Source organism: Argiope bruennichi, chromosome 2 (genome assembly GCF_947563725.1).
Source record: "Argiope bruennichi chromosome 2, qqArgBrue1.1, whole genome shotgun sequence".
NCBI classification, from domain to species: Eukaryota; Metazoa; Arthropoda; class Arachnida; order Araneae; family Araneidae; genus Argiope; species Argiope bruennichi.
In genome coordinates, this window is record NC_079152.1 from 121112362 (window position 1) to 121139205 (window position 26844).

Sequence of the window (26844 nt, forward strand, 5' to 3'; positions counted from 1 at the left end):
ATTGCTGCAGAGTTGATAACGATTGAGAAGTGATTATCGAAAGCTCATAAAAGTATTAGATGTGCTGGTAATAACTGAGGCATTGAAGATTCATTACATTAACCCTTAACTGGGGAGGTGAAAAGTTAGGACTTAACTGGGGAGGTACGGTCTACGAGACCGCATTTTCTTTACGCTCAAATTAAATTTTCTAATGAAAGTATTAATATTGAAAATCAATAAATATATTCTGCAGATATTTTTCTTGACATATAAATATGTTTTAAATTTTTTTTCAAAATATATTTTCAGTGAAAAACAGGAATTGCTTCTGAACATACATTTTCTTCTCAAATTACATGTTACAACAAATAACATTCTTGAAAAAAAATATTACTTTTTACTTTTTAAATCATATTTATTTTTCCAGTATACAAAGGAATATATAGAAAACAATATAAGAGAAAATTCAACAACTATATGAAAACTAAAAAAATTGACAATAAGTAAAATCAATCCGTTTTTCATCGGCATCATTTCTATGCAGAAACATGGAACATGGTTTGCCAGGGCATTTTAAACATACAGGTTAAGTACTAGTAAAAAAATCAGCCTTTAAAATCTGTAGATATTTCTCTTGCTATATAATAAATTTTAAAACTTTTTCAAAATACATTATCACTAGAAAAAAATTTTATTTGAACATACATATCAGATAAGTCGGAAAGGACTTTTATCGAAAAAAAATCCTTCTGTTCAATTATCCTCATCACTAAAATCACTTTCTGCTCCATTTAAAAGTCTCTGGAACTCTGTTTCATAACGAGGATCGGTAAGTTGGATGATATTTTGAGGACGAATCATAAGAGTCATCTGCTAAACCTTGTATAATACTGGAACACTAAAAGGGAAGTGCGGTCTTACAGACGTCGTGCAAAGAAATAACTGAAATATTTTTAAAAGCATCCGCTGAAACCGGTTGAAAAAGTGCACGTTTAGGGAAGGTCACGAAACAAAAAGTACAAGATCAATTCATTTGATTGAGCTAAAAATATAATAGGGGTGGCCGAAAATCTTTCCTTAGCGATCTGAGATACTGCATGTTCCCAGTTAAGGATTAAGCATAACATGAATATTCTATCGCATAACATGAAGAATCATGTAATGAGATTTTTCAGTACCTCCATAATCGTTTTATGAACGAAGAATTTATGCTGTCCTCAAAGGGAAAATTCCAAGATTTTGAAATCCAGACGCAAGCAATAGCTTCCAAATAAGCAATCAAGAACGTCGCTGAAATAAAGAGCTTCATTTTTAAAAATTATAAAGTGAAGGCTTATGAAGCGAGTGGGATATATAATTGACAGTGTATTTTCACTATGATCGAACAATCTTTTTTTAAATCAATATTCAAAAAATGCTTGGGATATTGGATTGGCAGTGTGCTTTCACTACAATCGAACAATCTTGTTTTAAAAATCAATATTCAAAAAAATGATTTTGCATTTGAGCCAATTTTCACGACGAGAATTTCAATCATTTAGTAAACAAACTCTTTTTCTTTTTCGTATACGAAGTACACAGAATGTATTGTAATCATCAAGGAATTCGAACTCGAGATTTTGTCAAACTCTACGTTACAGACCTCCCTGAATTCGAAAAACACACATCTCTAAAATGTCCGTCTGTCTGTTCGTCCATCTATCTTTTTGTCTGTCTGTCACAAAGATAACTCAAGACTACTTTGAACTAGAAGGAGGAAATTTGGTATAAGGTCTTCACACCAGATTTGTATATTTCTATCAAAGTTTGAGCAAATTCCGTTCCAAGGAGGTTTGTCTGTCCGATTGTTTGCATGAGTAAATAATCAATAGAATTTGATACATATATTTAACATCTATAGTATAGACACTTATCAAAATTTGAGCTTAATTCAATAAAGGCTTGACAATTTCTTGGTCTGTACTTTCAGAAACATGTGAACGCGATAGCTCAAAAATGTAATGGCTTAAATATATCAAATTAGGTATGAAATTTTCTTTTGTAGTTTTGTGTCAAATTTTTGCTTCAACGGCTTAGGAAAAATGCATCTAAACCACAAGTTCTAATTTCAGATATTATAAACTGTCTATCAAGGATTAATCGCCAAATAACTCGCCAAGGATAACACACCAAATCCAGTGAAAATGCTAAAATCCCGCCCAAAGTTAATATTTTTTAATTATTGCACGCCAATGCCTGAAAGGTGTTCTCTGGAATATCACCTTTATTACAAAGTATACGAGAAAATTTTGAGAGACCACGTCAGCTGGTTTTTATTGACTCCACAGAATGATATAAGAAATTCAGAAATAGGAATATTAAGTACATAATTTTTAAGGGGAAAAAAGGAGCTGCATTGTTTGTATAATATTAATTACGTACATGTGAAATAAATTGCTCATTTTTTTTGTTCTTGTTTAAAGCTATGGATGGGCATCGAATTTCTACCAAAAAGAAAAAATATTAATAAAGTAAATTTTAATTCCCTTCACAATGATATTGATTAGCAACGTGAAGTAAGATCGGATATGTTCGTAAAGATAATGTGTACTTCTTAGGTCGTGTTTTTAGACAAATAATCTGTATTTGAAAGAACCAAAAAGTCTATCAAATAAAGATGGCTTTTTAATTATAATTGAGTAATAATATATTCTGAAAAATAATCGTATCATGTTTACAATAAGCTAGTAGAAACAATATTTTTTGTCCTGGCATATTTTTTGTTGCTGCAGTATAAAAATATATCTCAAATGTATTCATTATTATTCAAAACAGATTTTTAATCTACAAAAAAAAAATATGTTTTATTTTGAAAAAATAAATTTTTTCCACCACATTTTCATTTTTCCTAGAATTGAAATTAGCTCATTTTATTCACAATTTTTCACGCATATTAATTAAATCCAAGAAGACGACAAAAATGCTTTCTAATATTTCAGTTCTAGGAAACAATACGCAGCTGAATTTCACAACAACGCCATAGAAAAAAAAAATATTTCATTTTGATTTTGGTTGCATTTTATTAATAAAAATTAGGTAATGTGTCATAAATGTAATGTACTCTAAGACAGTAAGTGGCATGATTTTAAACTGGCTTTCTATTTACAATATCTGCACTTGATAAATCTTTTGTATCAAAGATAGCATACAAATGTATGTGCTTAATGCGATCATGCATTCTAAGATCTATTTGTGACCAAATACGCTGTACCTGAAACTGTTAAATAATCTATTCTTTATGAGAAAGTTCCTGTATCTCGTTTAGCTAACTTCTTTTTGAATAACATTTTCATTCGATTTTCTACTAGTTTCATCTTATGTTTGCTTTTTAAGAAATTCCTGTTCATTTCTTATTCATATGTTTTCATGTTCATTTCTTATTTTAAAGGAGTTAATATACACTGTATGGTCGACAGAATCTTGATTTGATGTCCGTTTCTTACTTTAAAACAATTTCATTTGCAGCTTCTTGATCTTCAAGATGATGTGGTGTATGCTGACTGTGAGTCTGCTGAGTCTTTTCATGACTGCAACGGCAGATTGCAGTAATGTGAAAGAAAAGTACGTGAGCGGAAGCAACACTGATGTGTCAGAAGCATTGCGGTTCCTCGAAAACAACGATCTTATAGAGACGCAGACTGAAAATAAGGCCGCCATCGCAAGGTGGAATTATGAAAGCAATCTTACAGAGCCAAATAAAGAAGCCATGGTAAGTTCCAAATTGTCGCAAGAAAATTTAATATGAAATATTTCATAGCAGATTATATTTAAAATATACGATGATTAAATGCAAACTTCAGGATGGTATCTTTCTAAGCTATAATACTTTCTGTTAATAAGCAACTTGTGTGTGCAAGCAACTTTGAGGAAACAAGAACAGATTTTAGACAAAATATTTCAAATTTTCAAATGTTTATTTTAATACCTCAGATTTTAAGAATAATTCCTAATTTATGAATACAAATCTCGTTTAAGTAAAGGGAAAAAATCTATTTAAAGAAAAAGAAACATATAAAATGCATGCATTGCAGGACACGCGTTTTGTATAATAAATTAATTTTTAAAGAAAATCCTTCGCATGGTCTTGATTTTGTATACGTTACAAGGAGCATAAAGACATTATAATTTAAAAAATATATGTTTATATTTATTTATTAAATAATTTTATTAAATTATATTAATAAAAATTTCATTTGATTATTTATTAATTCTTAGTGGAATAGAAATTTTATTCGTTATAGATTTTTTTTGACAATGAAATATATTTAAAAATAAATATTCAATATTTGTATCTCAAAATATTGCGTGAAATATTTAATTTTTGAATGAAATTCTTATGGGATATTTTCTTCCGGTATTTAGTTCAAAATGCAACAAGAAGTAGCTAAGCTGACGAAAGAAACCTGGAAAAACGCAACATCTTTCGCATGGAAAGATTTTAAAGACAAAAACGCAACGGTTTACAGGTGGTTCAAGAACCTTTCCGTCCTCGGTAAAGCAGCTTTGCCTGATGATAAATTTAAGGAGGTATGAAAAGATATCCAACCCATCACTTTGTTAAATTCTAACAGTATATTTGTTATAATTTTGGATATATATATATATATATATATATATATATATATATATATATATATATATATATCATTTATTCTGTATCTGATATTGAACTTTAAGTAACAACAATAATTTATTCTTTAATTATTCATTTGTACTTTAATGATGTTCTGTATTATCATTTTCTTTGTACTTTAATACCAATAGGAAAATTTTAAATGGAATTCTCAAATTCTGTAAAAAAAAATCTTTTTAACATTGATAACAAATTTTTTCATACATTGAATATTTTGACAAAATTCTTAATCCATTTTGAGTTGCAACAAATTAAAATTATGAAAGTCAAGTCAAAACATTGTAATAAAGGAGGGTTGTTGATATTCTTGCGCTGAATGATATCGAATTGCATTTGATTTTGCACGCTATCTTAAAATCTTACCATGCGTCTTGGAAGACTACGGAACTTTACAATAAAGATAGAAATTCAGCGTTTTGAAATAGTTGTTGGTTATACATTTTATATTAAAAAAATATTTCCGGAATTAAAAAATATATCCATGAATAACTTCATGTTTTAAGATTTATGCTTTTAAAAGTATTTAAATCTGACTGATAGTTTAAAAATTAAACACCAAAGAAACCGTCTTCTAGTCAGATAAATCTTCAAATAAGTGATTAACACCCTGATTTCTTATCAAAACTATGTTCCTGTTTTTTTCAATGCATGTGATATTGTTTCTCTTTCAATGTCAGTATTATAAAATGTTTAAAAGAAAACATTCAAGTGCTTGATAATATTGACATTAAAATTGAAGTCGTGTTTATGAAACGCCCTCTTTCATTGTTTGTTTTTATTTGCAGTTCAACAAATTGATTGCTGATATGCAAGATGTCTACGCGAAAGCGAAAATTTGCCGATTCAATTCGTCGGACAGTAAACAATGCGATTTATCTTTAGATCCAGGTAAGAGTTCCAGAATAATCTTAAATGATAGATAATGGGTAACGAAATGAATTTTCGGCCTATCAAGCATGTTTCCTCATCGAGAATTTAATTCATCAGTGAAGTCACCCACCAACAAATATTCTGGAAATACACCTCTGATAAATTCGTAGGTAGCGGTGGCCTGGTGGTAAGGTCTCGGCTTCGGAATCGGAGGGTTTCAGGTTCGAGGCTCGATTCCACCGAAGAACCGTCGTGTAAGGGGGTCTGTTGCACGTTAAATCCGTTCTGACCAAACGTCCTCCCGCTAGTGTGGTGTGGTGTGGAGAGAGGGGTGCCAGCTCAGGTGTCGCCCTCGTCATCTGACCACGGTTCAAAATTACGAGGTCCGTCCCAAAATAGCCCTAGTGTTGCTTCAAACGGGACGTTAATATAATTAAACTAAACTGATAAATTCGTAGTTTATATCATTCATGATTGCTTACTGAATATCATGATTTTCCTTCCTTATATGGAAATTTTAATTCTTCCTAAAATCGGAAATGAAAAAAAGAAATTATCTACACTTATTTTTCAATATCATTTTAAGTATCTGATTGATATTATGTTTGCCTTCAAAATCAGGGCACTAAATTTCAAGACCTTGTAATACAAAAAATGCGTCCTATAGATATGATTATTTTATGTTCAATGTGCTATTTGCTATAAGTTTGGGTCTAATAGAAATTATAAGAAACCGATGCAGTTTTATATGATGTCCTCTTCACTTATCCACAGTTCAAGAAAATGAATAGTTGAAGAAGATACGAACTCATAGTCTTAACCTATGGCAAGATAATTAATTATGATTTATTTATATACTTTATATTCGTTTTAAAAATTTTCTTTAATTATATAGCAGCAATAATGTGCACGTAAAATGTATTTAATATCGTCGTAGAGATTCAGGTAACAAAAAATATTGCTATAAAATATATATTAATTTTTCTTTCAAAATTTATTAAAAATTAAAGAAAACGTTGGTATTATTTAAAACCTTTTTTTTTATTTTACGTCAATGTAAAAATAGCTTACAGTCTAATAATATGCTCTGAAGTTATTGAGGAAAAATATTAAAATTCGATTGATTATTTATTAACAGTGTAATAAAAGTAGAAAAATCTTTTCTTGATCAACACCTGCTTTCTAAGAATTAAGTAGCTAAATTTGCTACTTTCAAGTCCAGCGATGTTCCCTATAGAGAATTCTGGAATATTTTTATTCACAAATATACCGCATGACGCAGTTTGCATTTATTATACCAGAGTCATAAAAAACCTTTGTGATAAAAAAAGTCGAAAAGAGTCATCGTGTTGCTTCTAAACGAAACTCTAAAAGAACTTAATTAAACTACACTAAGTTAAGCTCGGAGTTCCATAAAATTGTAACTTCACGAAAAAAAGATTAATTTGAACAAAAATGAAAGCTAAAAATACTCATAGTATTTCAAAAAATTATGGTTTATAAAACTGTTTTAAAAAAACAAGCCATTAATCAATTATTTCACATTTCCAGAGCTGACAGAAATCCTCATGAACTCCAGAAATGAGGCAGAACTGAAGTATGTTTGGACCAAGTGGAGAGATGTTTCCGGCAAAGTGGTGAAGGACAAATTTCTCAAATATGTCGACTTATCCAACGAAGCAGCTTGTCTGAATGGTAAATGTAATTCATTTGTCATTTACAAAGCTTGTTCTTCAGGCCAAATATCGGAAATAATTAGAACATTCTCAGCAATAAAGAACATTGGACTATTGCAGAACGTCATTATTATTTATAGTAATCTCATTCACAAACCAGTTTTATTGCTAAAATATTCATGTGTATTCATAGTAGCGTCTGTAATAGTTATGATTTTGCATCCTTCGTACAAAATTGTGGAAAATGAAATCGAAAAGTTTGTCAAGTAAGCTCTCTTGGAATCAGCAATATGAAAATTCTATTTATGGATATACAAGGTGTCCACTCCACTACACAAATGTGCATTCAAGGTGTCCACTCGCGCCCAGTAGCTAATTTCAAAACCGATGGAAAAACGCATGCAACTGGACCAGGATTAGAGTGAACACTCTGTATATACAGTCTTGTTTATGGTTATAGATAAATTTCAAGGCTAAACAATTCTTTGGTTCTTTTAATAAAATTAACAATAATACTTTGCCGCGACAATAAGGCAAAACATCAGTTTGTCTCGCGGAAGCCTGAGAAATGATCCTGTAAAAAGAAGAAAGTATAAAAGGTACTTCGAGCACTAACAATGGGTGATTGCTATTACCCAGAAAAATTTATACTTCGATATAACTAACAAAATTAATCACAATTAATTAAAGAACACCTAAAGCTGAATATTTCATTCAGTTTTGCTAATAATAATTATATTTTCTTATTTTCATTACTGTTCCTAAGAGAAACAACTTGCCACCCAAAACAATTTTCTTCAATTTTATAGATTGTTTACTAAATTCATAATTCAATCATTTTCTTTTTGTATTATTATTGTTCCAAAATTTTTCAAACGTAAATTATACTTAAACATTCTTTCTCTTTAATGAGATGGTGTAGGTACAAAAGGTACTTTAAAGTAACAAATAAAATTCAATTATTAGACTTTTTTGAAAGAAAAGAATTTCGAGATCATTTTATTTTGCTCATTATTCACTTTCAATGATAAGTGATAAATTTTCTTTTGGATTATTTTCAACAGGGTAATTTCAAAACCCATGTTATGATACTTTTCAAATTTATTAGAGATAGAACTGGGTTTTAATAATTAATTATATTATAAATTGCTCAATGCCTTTAAGCTGCAATAAATGCATTTCTCATCCAAATTTAGTATTTTATAAGAGTTTAACTGGTTTTTGGCATCAATATTCCATAAAATCAGATTGGATAGAAATACCTTTTTTTATCTTCTATAACTGTAAAATATTAAATGAATTTTTCAGGTAACCAGAAACGATCATCTTATATAGCAATAAATGAAAAAAAAATAATTTAATGTAAATTTTCAAACCAAAAAGATTATATAGAACACATTTTTACAGTAAATTTATATTTAACCAAATTAAAATATTATGTTCTGTAATAATTTGCAGGTTTTAAGGATAACGGGGAGATGTGGAGGGAAGCATATGAAAGTGACTCGTTAGAAAAAGATGTAAACGAACTGTGGAACGTTATTAAGCCCCTCTACGAGCAACTCCACGCTTATGTCAGACGCAAGCTGATCCAGCGCTACCCATGTAGTGGCATTAAACCAGACGGTCCAATTCCCGCGCACCTGCTTGGTAAGTTTCTAGATGACAGATGTAAACAAATCAAATCTAAAATACAATTCTTATAGATGAAGTATCATGTATCCAAATGAAATTTTAAAACATTCAATTTAGGAAAAAACAATTAATGTACATGGCTAATATGGTGACCCTAATGCATATAAATTTTGGAAAGAACTTCCTCTAATGTTGGCGTTTTATTAATTAAATATAACACTACTTTTTAACAATGATTTTAACAACATATTACTCTCACTTTAAAATGCAGTTTTATTTGGAGCATCTTCCTAACACGTTGCCATCCAACATTAGGAATTAGTGTTGGGTTGTCGCTGCTTTCGTATTAATATTTCCAGCAGGTTGTATTTAATTAAATATATGGCTGGATTATTAATTAAATATAACACTACTTTTTAACAATGATTTTAACAACATATTACTCTCACTTTAATTGCAGTTTTATTTGGAGCATCTTCCTAACACGTTGTCATCCAACATTAGGAATTAGTGTTGGGTTGTCGCTGCTTTCGTATTAATATTTTCAGCAGGCTGTATTTCATCAGTTTTTAGTTTCCACGCATTAATTCTGCAAAAATTCGAACCCGTAACATAAGAAACGTTCTTTGAATTCTTTTTGTTAAATTGTTTCGATGTTATTTTTGGTATTTCTTGAATCTATGCTTTAAAATTTTTATATTACGATTTTGTAACTGGAAACTATCATTGGAACATTATAAAGTTCAAGCATTTCTGGATATTCTATATGTATAAAATTCATTTTTCCAAACAAAAATCGAAAATTCATTATATGAAGTTGTTGGATCATGTTTATTAAAGAATTCTGGTTCAATATATTTTAAAACTGATTTGTATTTGAGTGAGATAAGTGTCTCATGATGTCTCATTATTACATGCCTAATTAATTGTTTTAGACAAACGTTTTATTTATTCTTCAAACTTTAATAACAGCATTTCTCTTTGAAAAAAACTATTGTTTTGTAACCCATAAAGTACAACACAAATACGAAGAAAGCTACAAAGATAAGTCATATCATTGACTCTCCGACCCGCCTCGAAGGCACACAGATAAAGAACTGAATGACTGGACCGCCGCTACAGCAAGTCTGGCGGGAACTGTGGCTGAGTCCTAAGGGCCATCACCGGTTCACGGTAAAACCTTTCTCTAAAGAAGTACGTCCTGTCATCGATAGGAGGAGCCAGACCCCCACCTTTTCGTGTACCCACAGGGGTGGCGAGAACCAACCACCATGTCGGAGGCTTCTTACCCTCCTTTCTAGGTGCCCCAGGGGGGGGCGGAAGTTAAAAAATAAAGAAGAGAATTTATTTGCAAAAATGGGACATTTTGCAGAATACAGATTTCTCAAGTACTTTTTAAATACCAGCACAATAACATTTACAAATATGATAGTAATATCCAATCAGTATTCATTTCAGTATTTAATAATTCTTGCAATTCAACAAAACTGTAATTGAAATCTTTTTTACCCACGATTTCATTGCACCAAATTTTAAAGGAAGAATTCCAAATTTTTGCGACAGTAATTTTCTAGAATAATCCACATTTTTTTTTTCTCTTTTTTTTTTTCAGGAAACATGTGGGCTCAAAAATGGGGTAACATTTTTGATATCGTTAAACCATATCCCAAGAAAAAATTCATTGATATAACAGAAGCAATGAAAGCAAAGGTAAACTTAATTTAATTATTTCACTTTTATCAATTATGGTAAAGTGTAAATGAAATTATGTAATGACAAATCAGTAAAAAAAAAAAAAAAAAGTGAAATTTCTCACGTCTATAAAAAATATGCGTTCTATAACATTCTAAATATGCATTCTTTATGTAAATACAGTATAAATATCTGTTCAAAACAAAAGAAAAATCGTAATTTATGCATCATTTAATATTTTAAAAACTGTAACTTTGAATCACACTTCTTAAAGAAAAACTAGCTTTCCATCATATTGAAAGAAAATTGCATGTTTGTCTTCTTCAAAAAATGCTTGCATTCTTTTTAATTAAAAAAAATAGTTTCCTTTGAATATCATTCAAAAAAATTCTTACTTAAGACAGAAACATACTTTATATGAAAAATCTACTAAATATTAATCAATGAAATTTATTAGCTCTAAGAGTTAAAATTTTGAAAAAGTTTTTCTGTCTCAGAAAATGACCCCCCTGGACATGTTTAAAATGTCGGAAGAATTTTTCACCTCCATCGGTATGAAGAAAATGACACCAGAATTCTGGGAGCGCTCCATCATCGAAAAGCCCAAAGACAGAGAAATGGTTTGCCACGCTTCCGCTTGGGACTTCTCAGATGAAAAAGATTTCAGGTATAAAAAAGAACTTTTTCTTTACACAATAGCTATTTTGAATACAAAGACAAGAAAATGAAAAATCTTTTATCGATGAAGGAATTAGTTCTTATGGCAATCCTTGTATCAAACCAGTTAAAAGACAAAGGCAAACAATAATATACAAACACGAAATTATCGATATTAAACATTAAATTCGGCTGCGTTTACGCATAATTGTAGGCTCATGCTGACGAAAGACGTCAATAGCATCTAGAAAACCAGCGTGAAGGGTTTCTCCAAAAGTGTCTCTCAGGCTGTCTAATTAACTTGTGATACCAGAGAACACCTTGTATGATATTGGCGTACAATAACTACGAAATACTGACTTTTAGCTGCAATTTAGCATTTTTATTGAGTCTATCCTGTCATACTTGGCGAATTTTTTGGCGATTAATCCCTGGCATGCGGTTAACAGTATCAAAAAATCGAATTTGTGCTTTAGACACGTTTTCCCTTCATCGATTGAAACAAAGATTCGACACAAAACTACATTCGTTGTCACAAAATACACACCTAATTTGACATGTTTAAATGACCGTGTTTATGAATTATCGCGTTAATATTTTTCTGAAAGTACAGACCGACAGACAGTTAACCCTTTTTTAGTTTTGTCTCAAATTTTGCCTCATGTCTACATGATAAATATTAAATCTGTGTACCGAATCTTATTTATCTAGCCTTCTTCGTTTTGTAGTTATCGTGTTAACTTATATTCGCACTGCCGAACAGACGGACTTGCTCTGAACAGATTTTGCACAAAATTTGACAGAAATCTGCAAATTTAGAGTAAATATCGTATACCAAATTTCTACCGTCTAGCTCAAAGCATTTATGAATAATTTTTTGTCACAGACAGACAGACGTCTACAAATTTGGCTTATTTAGATAAAATTTGTTTTGTTTTGTTTTGTAACAAGATTTGATAAAGATAAAAAATGAATGACATTTCTCATCAGCAAAAGCTCCAGATATTTTTCGCTACTCCCTCTTTCCAAAAATAAAGCATCTATCTAGGACAATACGTTTTCTTTTTCTTTTTCCTGGGGCTAGCCATATTTCAAAGACTATTCAAGGTGAAATCTCCTCTTGGCCTTCCCCTTCTTTTAACTACAAGAATATTTCGCCTGTTTTGAAGATGCTGATAAGGAATTAAAATTGCATTTTAAAATGCTGATAAGGAATGAAAATATGAGTGTAATTTCATTTTACTTCTCAAAAATTTCCCCAACTTTTTATTTGTTGAGTAATTATCAATAATCAGTAATTTTAAATTCTTTGATAAATTATTATAATTAATTACATTTATTGGAAATATTTCAGAATTGTTTTGTGATTAAAATTTGCATGTTTAAATTTGGAAAAGTCCTACATTTGAACCCTAAATCTATCTACCGAACTATCATCCGAACTGTATCTATATTATTTATAAAATATTGCCTGTTCTTAAAAACTTTAAGTTTGCATATTAAAATTGGTAATTAATCAATTTATTTTTGAAAAAAATATATTTTTAATTATTATTTTTAACACTGTATATTTTAATTATTTTTTTTCATATTTTATTCTACTTTTTTACTAAATTGCGAGGATTTTTAGAATAAATATAACTGCCCTTTTTGTTATTTTAATTTCTAACATAAATAGTTTTGAATTGTTTCAAATATTCATATCAAATGATGTATATTTTTATAATGATTTTTTTAAACATGAGCAGATAGTATAAGCTCACGAACAGTGCAGAAATTCTTCGTTAGGGAAATGTCTCCTATATTCGACAATTGTATTGATTATTATTTTTTGAAGTCTTCGACTCAAAAATTGCAGACAAATATCACCAATACATAGTGTACACAAGGTTTTCAGTAAATAATATATATATATATATATATATATATATATGCTGTTTAGGATTGTAAAACCCTCCGCGCTTTCGCGCATGCGTTAGGATAGGTTTAGCCCATCAAAATAGGGGTGAAAGGAAAGATGAAAGGAGGAGATATTTACATTTACTAGTATCTAATAGGGGAAATCCAAGGTCAAAGGGAATACAGGAGCTTAATTATTAATATTTATTAAAACCAAACATCTGTCACAATAATGTTGCTCTAAAAGTGGATACTATAATGTTTCGAGTCATTATAGATATAAAAAAAGCATTATCACCAGATTTATCAAATAAAAAAATATTACTCTAAAATAAGTCATGATGTCATGTGAAATAAGTCATGATGAAAATGAGTTGAAATATGAAGCGGAATCGATCATTTTATTAAAGGAGCCTATTAATGAGCACTCCCTAGGTCGACAAGACACTTAAATCCATCACTGTATTTGCTCTATTAAAATCAAAATTCGAAATTTAATTTCACATTTTCATTATTCATTACTAGGGCTGGGCGATGACGGAACTTCATCATCGTGATATATCATCTTATACATATCGATAGTTTTCGATATATCGTGATATCATTATTTATTTATAGCTATTATAAGTTATAAATAGTCTCTCTTAACGTATTGACTGATCAGAACGACTCGAAATAAAAGGAAGCTTCAATTTATATAGTAAAAATATTTCCTTTCTTTTGAATAAAAATAGCTAGAAAATAATTGTGTTAAAACCTCTTTAATAAAGTGTGTCAATGTCAAAACAATATCTGCATTTTTTCTGCATTGCGTTTTTTCAATATAATAATTTTTTTTAATTTTACTCTTTTTACTGCTGATTTTAAAAACTTCAGCTTCTTTCATTCTTTATTAAAAAAGGGTTAAAACGACATAATAATGCCTTTTAACAAGTAAAATTAAATAATTTTAATAAATCATGAATTCAGAATTTGATGTCTTGAAAAATTATTTTTATATATGAATTACATAAATATTTATTCTTGCTTTAATAGTATCATTGGCAGATTTAATTTAGATATACATTATTATTTTAACAATAGATATGTTATATAACTAAAATTTATCTTCCAATTTACTATTTCAAAACTCAAAAAGAGAAGAAAATAACAAAAATTCAGAATGAAGAGCAATAAGAATGAAGAGCAACAAAAATAAACACTAACCAGTAACCAAAACGAAATCGTAAATAAATTGTGAATATCGATTTATTGTATCGCTACTCATCGTGAACTATTATTCGTGATTACGATTTCAATAAATCGATATTTTTCGAAAACTGGCATCAAAAAAAGCAAGTTCTTAAAAATATCGATTTTTTCGATAAATCGGAAATTAGTACAGCCTTATTAATTATGCTTATTGTGTTTGTTCTGATACATTTTCCCTATCAAAAGTTTGTGCTTTATGTTATGAATCTACTATCAAAATAAGGATTATTTTATAATTGTTAAAAAATTGCTTTAATTTTGAAAAGAATTCGAGGTATATAGATTTTTGTAGTTCAAGTTAACAATATAAAAAAGTGAAAATATTCATTTTCAGGATCAAAATGTGCACTCTAGTAAACACGAAAGATTTCATTACTATTCACCACGAAATGGGTCACATTGAATATTATATGTATTACGCTCCTTTACCTTCAGTTTTCCGAGGAGCGGCAAATCCAGGTAGGAAATCTTTCTTTTGAACCAATTTTAAAATTATTCAAGTTTTGGGGGGAAAAACTATGCGAGACTCATAGCAAGAAAAGAAAACAGTGAAACTTTAATAAAAGAATCATATCATGCAAGAAAAAAGTCGCATGTTATTTTTTTTTTTACAAACTATGGAACTGAAAGAAAATATATTAACATCTGATACTGTGCTCAAATTTTGTACAATTAATGAAGTGACTTTGTGAATTTGAAATATTTGACTAGTCTAGTGAATTTGAAATATTTGACTCATCAGTATCGTATATAATGGCAATGTAACTTTGCAAACTTAATATTTCTTTAAAATAGCACATTGTCCTCTGCATTTCTTAATCGAATTCAAAAAATTCCAAGACATTTTCATTTATTTTATTTTATATTTTTATAATTATAAAAGTCAATAAAAATAAACTTTTAGATTCGATATTTAAGGTATTAAAATGGATTGATTTTCGGGCGGCTATATATATTAGAAATTTGATAAATACTAAGAAATTTGGGGAAAAACAGTTTTTATTTCTTTTTTGTCTATGAGCACTTCTTTTAAGTTTCATATCATATTATTTATTATTTTATAAAACTGAGAAATTTTTTTAAAAAAATTATCGAGAGAATTTTCCATTGAATTAGTTTTTTTTATCATTATTATTATCACAATATGACGAGTTTTTAGTTAAGCCTCGTTATATTCAGAAGTGAACCAAGTATGTTGAAACGAGATACATAAAAAAAAGTTGGATCTGATACCTCACTTCTTAAATCTTAAACCGAGCAACGAAGACTACATCTAAAAATTTTTAATAAAAGCAATACCAACTGTTAGAAATCATAGCAATAATCAGAATGTAACAAAAATTAAATGAGAACAAAGACTAGAATGTATATATATGGTGATCAAAGCCGGCCTATTCTATGAAAGGATTCGGGTGCAAAAAACCATATGAGAGCCTAAATTTTTTTCAAAGTAAAAAAAAAAAAAATACAAACACAAACACATATTGCTATTGCATGATTATTTGATGCGTGATTTTGTTTTTGCTATTAATTACTTCAGGAAAATTACAATTTTTTACAATTTCTTTTTTGATGCTTAATACAACAAGTGTATTTAAGCGTTATGCACACATGCTTGACCGAAGACAATCTTTTATTAATTTTAATTTGTTGCATTTCACCATTTGGCACTTTTTTAAAAAGTAGTAAATAGTGGAAAATGATCTATCTTCAGCCTTCTTAGTAAAAACTCTTTTGTGTTGCACAGGTCTGATTTTAACACAAAACATTTTTAACTTATCAGTTATAATGCTTGTTCATAAAACTGCATCACTTATATGCATTTGGTCATATTTGTTAGTGTCAGTTTTGTCGTTATTTTCTGATTCGATATATTTGTATAAACATAGGTTCTTCAAAGATTTTCACAATTTCTAACACTTTCATTGCAAGTTTGTGTAGTTTGTGCGGACTTTCTTCGGCAATTGAAGCTTGAATAGTAACTTTTAAATTCGAAGCAATTTCATTGTCAGAATTACTTCTAGACAAAAAAAAATGGATCTACTTGTGAATTTTTGGAATTTAGCTTTTCTTCTTTTTTCTTTTTTGAAACCCAATCTTGACACCCAGAGGGATAGTTCCTTGGCAAGGACATGATTATATCTAACAATATTAAACATTTTTAAGTACAAATTATCAAAGTAATATTTGAAATTTACCCTAGCAGGTCATGTAAATTATCGTACTCTATAAGATGCTGTGCACTTACACTAGATTGAAATATATCTGTAAACTTCGTATATTTCACAACCCATTGATTGTTCCAGTTAAATTTCTTCCTCTTTTCCTTCCACTTCGCTATTACCGCTCAGAACATTATTTTAGTTCTTGATCATGTTGGGGGCATCTTAATTGTTGAGCCCCAGTGCATAGCATTTTATTCCAGATGACCAGTCCTGATGTTAATAGGAAACATAAATTTCAATAAGGATACACTTAAAAACTGATCAAGCTTTTGCTAGTAGCTGCAGCTCATGCTGATCAACAGTATATACACAATGAATTTTGAAATAGCAATTCTTTCTTTTCATCTGATTTGGGCCAAAATTTATTATACATCTCGAATTTCGGCGTAAAGGCCACATGCCAAAGCTTAGGATCTTTTCCAGTTCAGTTGCAGTTTTAAAAATTATGTTCTCTTATAAACTTATAAAAAGTCAGACAACCATCTAACCGTTCGATTGGTAACACTAAATTTTAATAGAAATCTACAACTTTAATGCAAAAACCATATATCAACTTCAGCTCGCCTATATATTTTTTTTCATTTTCAAGTTAATATGTTCATTCTTAACATATACATGTAAACAGATAAGTGCCGACTAAAAACATTTCTAGTGAATTCAGAGAAGTCTAAAACTAAGATATTTTAACAAAACCAATTAGCCGATTTTTTTCTCTCTTTAAATTGAGGGCAGGTTATAGAAAATCTTACGATTTTGCAAAATATTACGGTAAATTACTTCCATATAAACATAAAACGGTCAACAATTAAATGATATCTAGACAGAATTGAACATGATTCAGAATATCAAAAACCATCGCAAAAATATCGTTCAATATAGATTTTGCAAATAAAATTGTAACAATAGTCACGTTTAAATGATAAATAGTTGCTTACAAAGGAAATACATTTTTTACGAAACTGATGTACAGCTATAGTTGTCAAGAACAGCTAGACAGAAGCTGCCAAAATTGCATTGGGATTCACTATTAAAATCCCAAACACAAATTGGAGCTTCCAATATTCCAACAATCAGCTAATTGTGACTTTGAATTTTTTTAATATTCTGAAATAAAGACAGCTTTTAAAAATTACTTGCTCCAAAACTCCCATTTTTCAGAGTCCAAAAATATGATTTATGAAATGAAGAATGAAAGCAATAATTATCATTATACTGCAAGTGTTAAAGTTATTCAATTACATCAATATTCAAACCGCTTTTCAAGTGATAAAATATTCATAAACTTATGTATCGAATAAGACGTAAGAAAACGCGTTTTCTTTCAGGTTTTCATGAAGCGATAGGTGACACTATAGCTTTGTCAGTAGCAACTCCAAAACATCTGAAAGAAGTAGATCTTCTTGAAGAAGTATCTGAAGATGAAGGTAAATATTATGAACTTTAAAATTGAAGAAGAATCTAATAATATAAATTTTTTAAAAAATACCTAATTTTTAGACAGATTATTAATTGTATATTCATCATTGTAACAATTTTATTTTACAATTTAGGGATCATTAATTCATTATTTTTATAAATTTATTAAAAAATAATTATTTAAAAAATAATTACATTAAGTTTATATTACTTTTTTGAAAATAAAAGTCTATAAAAATAAAATTATTATATGTATAATTTAAAGAATTTTCTTAATATTTAAATTTTTACTCAGAGTCAGTAAATATTCATCCAATAATTTCTTAATGATTTATAAAGGATCATCTAAATATGCATGTATATTTTTTCCCTGAATTATTAACTTTTATATATTTAAAAAAAACCATGCACATTTTACAGAAAGTGATATCAACACACTAATGCAGACAGCCTTGGGAAAGATTGCTTTCTTGCCGTTTGGTTATCTCATCGACGCCTGGAGATGGAAAGTGTTTGATGGCAGTATTAAGAGAGATGAACTCAATGCGAAATGGTGGGAATTCAGGTAGGATATGCTTTCTGGGATTTAAAAAAAATCTATAAAGACATACACATAATATGTTTGGATATTAAGGTCAACTGTAAAATTAAACATATATTTTTTAGGAAACTTAAATATTTAAATAAAAAAATAAATAATTTTTCTTTTTACATTCAGATTAAAATACCAAGGACTTTGCCCACCAGTCAAAAGAACTGACGAAGATTTGGATGCTGCAGCTAAATACCATGTAATCGCTGATGTTTCCTATATAAGGTATGAACTATTTATTTCTGAAAAAGAAATGAAAATTTTTAATTTTAATAAAACTACTGATTTTTAATAAATTTAAAAAATACTTTTAAGTGTAATAAAACGTGTTTTTGAACTATATAAAATTTAATTTTTTTATTTATTATTACTGAATTTCATTTAGAATAAAAGTTTAATTAAAATTAATCGATTGAGTAATATTTTTCTAAAAGCCTTTAAATATTATTTTTTTATCAAAGCTTACAATTGTACAGAATTTCTAAGCTTTGATGTATTAGGAAGTAAATGAAAATTGAGTAAGAAATGTCATTTTTACAGACATATATGTTCCAAGTAATTGTTTTTGTTTAGCTAGAAGTCATTGTGTAGCAAAATGTCTATAAAGTGGGGATTTCCTTAAAGGATTTTTTTTTCCATCTTGTTTTAGTTTTCATCTTGTTTTAGTTCAACACAAGCGCGCAATTTTGAAATGGTCTTTAAGAAACGAATCCTGTTATTTCATATGAAATCATCTATTTACAAAAATTATAGTACAATTTTTAAATGGAGTAATGAATAAATCACTTATATTGTAGAATTCAAAACACGTTTCTTTTATGGAAGTAAATAGTCTAATCATGAGCTGCTGGAAGAATTTTAATATCACTTTTTTGAGCATCTAACCATCGAAACCTGCAAATCAACATGGTTAATTTAATTTGTAATATGTGCAACTTTCGTTGCAGTTCGAAGAGCAGCTAATATTCTTCCTTCAGTATTTTTAACTAAATAAAATGTAAAGATTGTAGCAGTAGCATTACTCTGTCTTCTCTTTCGGATAATAGATTTCGATGCGTGATTAGGTACTCATCCCATAGTGCATTGCGGTTGTAAATAATGAGATGATATGCCGTTCTCTAAGAGATGTGAGCGCGTTAATGCCTTGTCTTGTCTTTCGTGTTTGTATTTGTTTTGCGTTTAATGTAATCATTAAAGAAATGTTCCTGAAAACATAATCCTCTTGCTTTCACTGCACAGATCATAATGATTTTCATTCCACCACAAGGTAATAATATTAAAAATCAAGATTCATTACTCGAGTTTACCACCAAATATCTTCCGTTTCATATTCGCCTGAGAAATAATGGCGGGAGCATAAATGTTTTTTTGAAATGAATAACTAAAGATATCATTCTATGTAGAAATCCTATTATGCGTCCTTGGAACAAATCTGCACGTAGAAAAGAGGTAAATAGTATAGAAATAAATAAAAACTCTTTATTTACAGCTGGATGTGTATTTTATCTCTGATTTTGATAGTAAATTTATTTGCAATATATTGCTATGAATTCGGGGCTCTTTCAATTTGTCAGTCAATAAAGAAAAAGTCCTTTAAAAATCGAAAATATTTATTCCAGAAAATTCCAACAAATTCAGGACACGAAGAAACAAATACACAGGCGAGCTCACGCAATACGCAGCAGCGCACTACAACAAACAGTAGCACACAAGTAGTAATCGGTAGTGATAACAAGCACAGCACACAAAGCGGCCAGACAGAATTCAGCAGAAGGATGGAATTTGCGTGTCCTCTCTACGGCCTCTCCAAACGCCTGCAATTCTTCCCTGTTTCCTCGTTTTAACTGTATCCAACTGCCGACTCACTACTACACGACTGGCTACTCCACACACGACTCGATGCTGCTTCTACAATGAACACCAGGATTCGGCACACAGCTAAATTCAGCAAACGCTTGAGCTCCACTCAATATCTGTTCTTCGCTGGACTGATCCAACTAATTTCCGGAGGCGGGCAAAGAAGATTCTGGAACAATCAAGCATATCTGAGCTCCTATTGGCTCTATCACGAAAAAGATTGGAAGATTCCAGTATTATCTATTTTGTCGCCAAATTGACGTCAAGTTTGTCGCAGAGCTCTGGGATCACTGATTCGGCATTCGATCAACGTTCAACAGAGTTCACCGTAAAACGGTCTTTCCAGTGATTGAACTAACTGTGTTGGGAAGCAACAGATTTGTAACAATATGAAACTCTGGAATATAAATTTATATTATTCTCTCTCTTTTTTTTAATTTGAAATGATTTTTTTTCTACAGGTATTTTGTCAGCCATGTTATCCAGTTCCAGTTCCATAAAGCGTTATGCGATGCAGCGGGACACAAAGGGCCTCTGCACAAGTGCGATATATACAAGAATAAAAAAGCAGGGAAGTTGTTAGGGTACGTACATTCTCTTTAAAATTCTGCCCAATTTTTTACTGATTCATTTTATTTGACTTATTTTTATATTTTTTCTTGTAAGTAAAAATTAGAATAATATTAAATAAAACCCATGTTAAAGGAATTTTTTTAATTAAAATTAGCTTTAAATTAGTATTAAATAAATGTTTTACTTCATAAAATTATTACTTTGAAGTTTATAAGGATGAGACGAAATTCCAATTCCATAAGAGATTCTTCAGTGTTTATAGAAGCATCCCTTCATATTCGCCTTAAGGAATAATATTTTTTCATATTAGGCATTTAAAGAAGATACAATCAGCTCAAGAATCATCCTTATTCTCTGATTAAATTTAAAACGAAGAAAGCGTGACAGAGCATCCCACGTATTGATTCGTAATGGGAAGTAAATAAACTAACATTTCAGTCTTGCCTATTATTGCTAAATAAAATTAAATTTTTAATAGAAAACAAAAATAAGTGATAGCAAAATTTGTACCTTTTCTTAGGAGAAAGCTCATTTAAAAATTCAGGACTGAAGTAAACTTTAATAAATTTGAATCATCCTTTAAAAACTTAATTGTATAAGAACTTTTTATTCTAAAAAACATGTTAACGAGCCTTTTTTTCCATTAAAAAATAATAATATGATTTTATGTTTTATTCGAAGCATATATTATTAAATATTTTGATTCTTATTTCTGACGTAATGTCATGTTTTATAAAACTGTTTTCGAATTTTGAATAGCATTAAAATTTAATTGAATAATATTAAAATACCTTGCAAGTGCTTTGAAATTTAACCATTTAAGAGTATAACAAATACTCATTGCTTTGTTTATTTTTAGTGATATGTTGAGCCTTGGTGAATCCGTTCATTGGAACGAAGCCATGAAAGTTATAACGCAGGGTGCAACGCACAAAATGGATGCCAAGCTCTTGGTTGAGTACTTCGATCCTCTCTTGAAATGGTTGAAAATTCAAAACAAGAATGAAACTTTGGGATGGACCAGCAGCGACCCAATGGTGTGCCCATAAAGCTTTGACTACACACGATAGCCATTAATTGGTGAAAAAACTTTAAATAAGGCAAATTCAATATTCCAAAGAAACTATAACAAAAACACTAAAATGAATTTTTTGTGAATGTATAATCTACGATTTAGTGTCGTTGAATCTTCAAAAATACCTTTGAATTCATCTGTTTGTTTCTTTTTCCCCCTTTCATTTTTTTTCCGTGTATATTTATAGTAAAAAGCAATTATATGAAAAATGTCATTCACTTCATGCTTAAATAAAACATTTATTTATTTACAAAAATTAATACCCTTTTCATTTAAAACTTCCAAATATATCTACAAGTTTTGCCCCCCCCCCCCTTTTTTTTTGTTACTAGAGTATATATTGATATATTACGAATTTTTGCAATTAAAACTTAGACAGTTACTAAGAATTCTAATATTTTGTAAGTTCAAATCAATCTTTATCCCGAAATCACTTTTTTGAACTGTAAGAATATTGTTGGTCTTCAGAGGTATCGTTGAAAATGGCAATAATATTTATCCTTTGGGATATAAAGTGAGACACCGGTAATAACAAAAAGTACAATTAAAAGCAAAAACACCTATATTAGACAGCATAATTACAACGCATTCTGCAATCCCCAACTTAACACATTGCGTACGGCGCTTGCACGCTCAACGCGCTCCCAAGGCCCATACATTCTAGACGCTTGAACGCTCTAAAAGCATGATTGGCAAGCAATAGGATGCATATATACACATTTTTAATTTGCATTTGGTAGTGTATTTACATAAAGTATTCTTAAATATTATTATATATTTTATACATGTATTCATTATATAAGATTTTTTAAATTTTTACTAATATTTATTTCACAGACTTGAATAATGCTTTAGTGTGTGACATTTGGTAAAGCATATTCCCTTGTGCAATGGTGTTCGGCATGATTTGCAGCAGTATCTTGCTTTAAGATATTAAGGACCGCTCGAGAATTTTCTCGTGTTTTGCGATCCATCTGTTACAGACCGCTCACGAGTTTTCTCGTGTTGCGTATCCCGTCTGTTATTGCTTCATAAATAACAAAGTTATGATGATTTACCAATGTACAAATTTGCCCAAAAACGGGTGGTCCCAGGCGTATGTCTTACAGATATTTTTGAGGTTCTTAATGTGTTTTTTGCCATGAAAAAGAGATATATCGGGGCCTGGCCACAGCGTTGGGCCTGCTATAAACGTGAAATCTCATGACCTGTACGCAATGTGTTAAAATACAAAAAGCATAAGCAAAATAAAGTACAATAAGCGGAATAAACATTTATTGAACAGCATGGTTACAGTAGTTGTACGGTTGTATCAACTTTTGGTCACAAATGCCATTTCAAGATTTACAGTACAAGAATTGTACTGTCCGCTCAAAGATATTGAGTATGCAGGTAATATCTATCAAAGGCGCCAAAGATCCATGCTATGAAATCCTCTAATGTTTACACATCCATCTCATTAATCAATAGATAGAGAAACTCCTAAAGAAAGAAGTCCAACAGGATTGAGATTCTTCACCATAGAGTCTAAGCAATTGATCCATTACCCCCAATTATATTAGCAAGAAACGTGACGGAGAAATATACTGATGTATCCCTATACATCAATCGTATATTTTGTTTTGGTCGGAACACTTTGCATAAATATATCGACTAAGCGAGATTTACAATAACATATTCAACAATTATCTCTCCTTTTCATGACTATTATCACTTCCCAGAGGATTCTCCAAACTTCAAAGTAACATGCTATATAATTATTTTAGCAAAAAAGTAAAGTTCTTTAAAAAAGTGCTTTATTAACCTTTATACATTAGCAAGCAACAGCTAAATAACGAAGCATCAGAGAAATATAAATTGGATACAGTTATATTATCCTCCCGTTTTGAAGCAACATTTGGGCTACCTAAGAACTTCGTAATTCTTAACTGCAGTCAGATGTTGGAGTCAGTAACTGAACTGGCACCCTCTTTCCAAAATTTCGCACCAAACCAGTGGGAAGACATTTGGCTCCAACGCATTTCGCATGCATTAGTCCCGCTTACACGACGGAAGTCGGATCTCGAATCTGAAATTCTTAGATCCCGAAGACGAGACCCTACCACCAGTCCACAGCTGCCATATGTAAAACTTGAATGGGATATAAAAGTGTCTGAAGAAAGGAATAAAATAAATTATGCTTATTCATCGAATATTTTTTACATGTCTTTACGGTCACCCCACTCCTTTCGTATACGATGAGTAAGCATTGTTTATTCATATGTAAGTATTTGAAGCCGGCATAGCCTGGTTGCTAAGGGGTTAGATTCGCATCCCTTGGCTTGTGAGCTCGAACCCCGCCGTTCGAAGACCCTCCGCGTACATAGCAGCCGGTGCATGTATAAATCTGCCGTAGTCACAAAGCCCTCCAAGCCAAGACAGCACCACTGAGAGTACTGGATCAGAGGTGATCGTTCTCTGATTCAGATCTAAATTACGATCTGTGGATGAGTGAATGAAACGTATGAATGAAGTCCGCCCCGTGAAAAGGCATGAGTAGTTAAGATGCGCTCTTGTCCCTAGATGGTGCTACTGAAGAAAGGAAAGCTAAAACTCTGCTTAAAAAATAAAAAAAATTGCTGATTCCATCAGTGGGCTTGTCTATGACAAGTGCCATAAGGAAAAACGAGTATTATAACTTTCAAAAAAAAATTTACCGTCGAGCCATTGATGAAATTCCACATTTTATAATTCTCTGAATCCAATAATCAAACACTTCTGTGCTTAAATCTGGTTGTCTATAAACGTCGTGATTCAAAAGCGTGATGCTCTAACGAAATGAAATTTGTCATGTTATCTTGAAATCAAAGCTATTGATTTGTAATTTATTTTAGGCGGCATTTTTCATTAGAAAATTTGTCTATCTGTCAGCTTCGCGTGCTTTTGAAATCCATAACTGAAAACCACGATGATCATGACTGAAATATATTATTCCACGCCATACACACCATAATTATAGATGCATGTCCAATTTTTGCCCAATTCCATTAAAGAAAATGATATGCTTTTTTTATTAATTAGTCCATATGCAGATAAGCAAAATAATTCGTTAACATAGAAAGCTAAGAACAAAAATAATAATGGAAAAATATTAATTGATATGTGAAAGGTTATTATTATGATTATATAAAAGCTTAACCTATATAAAATACCTTTATTAAATAACTTACTTCAAAACAAAATATGAAAATGTCATTAATTATCATTTAACTTGTATGAATGAGATGAATGAAAATTAATATATATTCATGATACTAAAGTTGTAAATCTGTATCAGATTTGGGCCTAACTGATCACAAAAATGAGGTCCAAAACATACATTCGATTATGTGTGTCGAAGCTGAACATAAAAATCACTTCAAGCAAACAAAATCAAAAGAAAATCATGCCTCTATTTATTTTTTCCCCTTTAAAAAGTAATCCAAATATTTTCACTCTCTATAATAAATATCTAAAAATAGAAAACAACCAGTAGCTGAATTATGACATAATTCTCATGAAACTTTTAAAATTTTACTTCTAAATATTCATTAATCCAGCAAAAAAGCAAAACAAATTAAGGTGTCTGATCATCTTTTAAAATAATCATTCTATTAATCTTCCAAATCTTAAATTGTGTGACTTAAATACTGTCGAATATTTGGGACATTTCCCTAACGAAGTATTCCTGTACTGTTCGTGCGCACATATCCTGTGTTCCTGTTTGCAAAAAGTAGAAGATTCTAACAAAGAAAAATCCGGAAACAATTTTCTTGACTAGTCATCCATTTATTCACATCGAGTCACACCCTATTTTTATACAATTTCCGATAAGCAATTCCATATGACGGTTGCGAATATTTCTTAAAGACAATAAAAATTATTTTCTTCATAAACTGCTAATTTCGCAAGGAACTCACTAGCTTTAGGCACGATCGTTAAAATAAATTTGCTCTCCTTTTCCTCTCGAGCTACTGATCGGTCCCACTCACGTGAACATCTACTTTTCTTGATTGCCAAGCAAACAAGAAATCTTTTCTGCATAACTTTCAAAACAACAGGAATACGCCGCCATCTAGAGTTAGGAAAGGAAACTAATCCCGACAGGAAGCAAATCTATCATTTCAATAAAATTTTCTATTAACAAAAAATGCCGAATAACTTTTAAATAGAGCAATGAATAAAGCACTTGTATTGTAGAATTCCGTGGATGTTTCTCTGACAGAAGTATATAATCTAATCATGAGCTCCTGGAAGAACTTCAAAATCATTTTTTGACAAGAAATCTTTTATGTATAACTCTCAAGACAACGGGAATGCGCTGCCATCTGGGATTAGGAAGGGGAACTAATCCCAACAAAAACATTTCGCAAATATAGTAGCTAAATTAAATTATTCAGTGAATGGCTGACAGCAAATAATTAGTTCAGAACGATGGTGAATTAAGGGAACTTTATAAATGCTTTACCAACACCAAATTGGTGAGTATCATATGCGATAATGTATCGGCAATACATTATCAAAAGTAGTAATATATTTTTTGAAAGTTAGATTTTCAAAATTAGCGTTTTGCTTTACAGAAGTTAATTTTTCTACAAAAGAAAATGTTTTCCTTTTCATTAACTTTACTAGACAGAAAATTCAGATACACGTCAGAGAGGCAAATTTCGTAAAGTACTTGGCCAAGCTTAAAAGTTTTGCGCCTCATAACAGGACCTCAAATTTCTTACTAAACTAGATGAGCAATCACAGGC

General features: G+C 30.2%; 1 protein-coding gene across 1 annotated transcript in view; it reads left to right on the top strand.

Moving 5' to 3' along the window:
• Positions 1-22235, top strand: part of LOC129962315 (angiotensin-converting enzyme-like) — a 62603-nt gene extending 40368 nt beyond the window's left edge. The window contains exons 15-27 of the mRNA XM_056076061.1: positions 3487-3730; positions 4384-4548; positions 5440-5542; positions 7076-7219; positions 8659-8850; positions 10448-10545; positions 11025-11194; positions 14669-14793; positions 17885-17983; positions 18396-18540; positions 18694-18792; positions 20886-21008; positions 21857-22235. Coding sequence (XP_055932036.1) covers positions 3487-3730; positions 4384-4548; positions 5440-5542; positions 7076-7219; positions 8659-8850; positions 10448-10545; positions 11025-11194; positions 14669-14793; positions 17885-17983; positions 18396-18540; positions 18694-18792; positions 20886-21008; positions 21857-22046 — 1897 coding nt within the window. The 3' untranslated portion in view covers positions 22047-22235. The remainder of the gene's footprint in view (positions 1-3486; positions 3731-4383; positions 4549-5439; positions 5543-7075; positions 7220-8658; positions 8851-10447; positions 10546-11024; positions 11195-14668; positions 14794-17884; positions 17984-18395; positions 18541-18693; positions 18793-20885; positions 21009-21856) is intronic.
• Positions 22236-26844: the final 4609 nt, after the last annotated feature.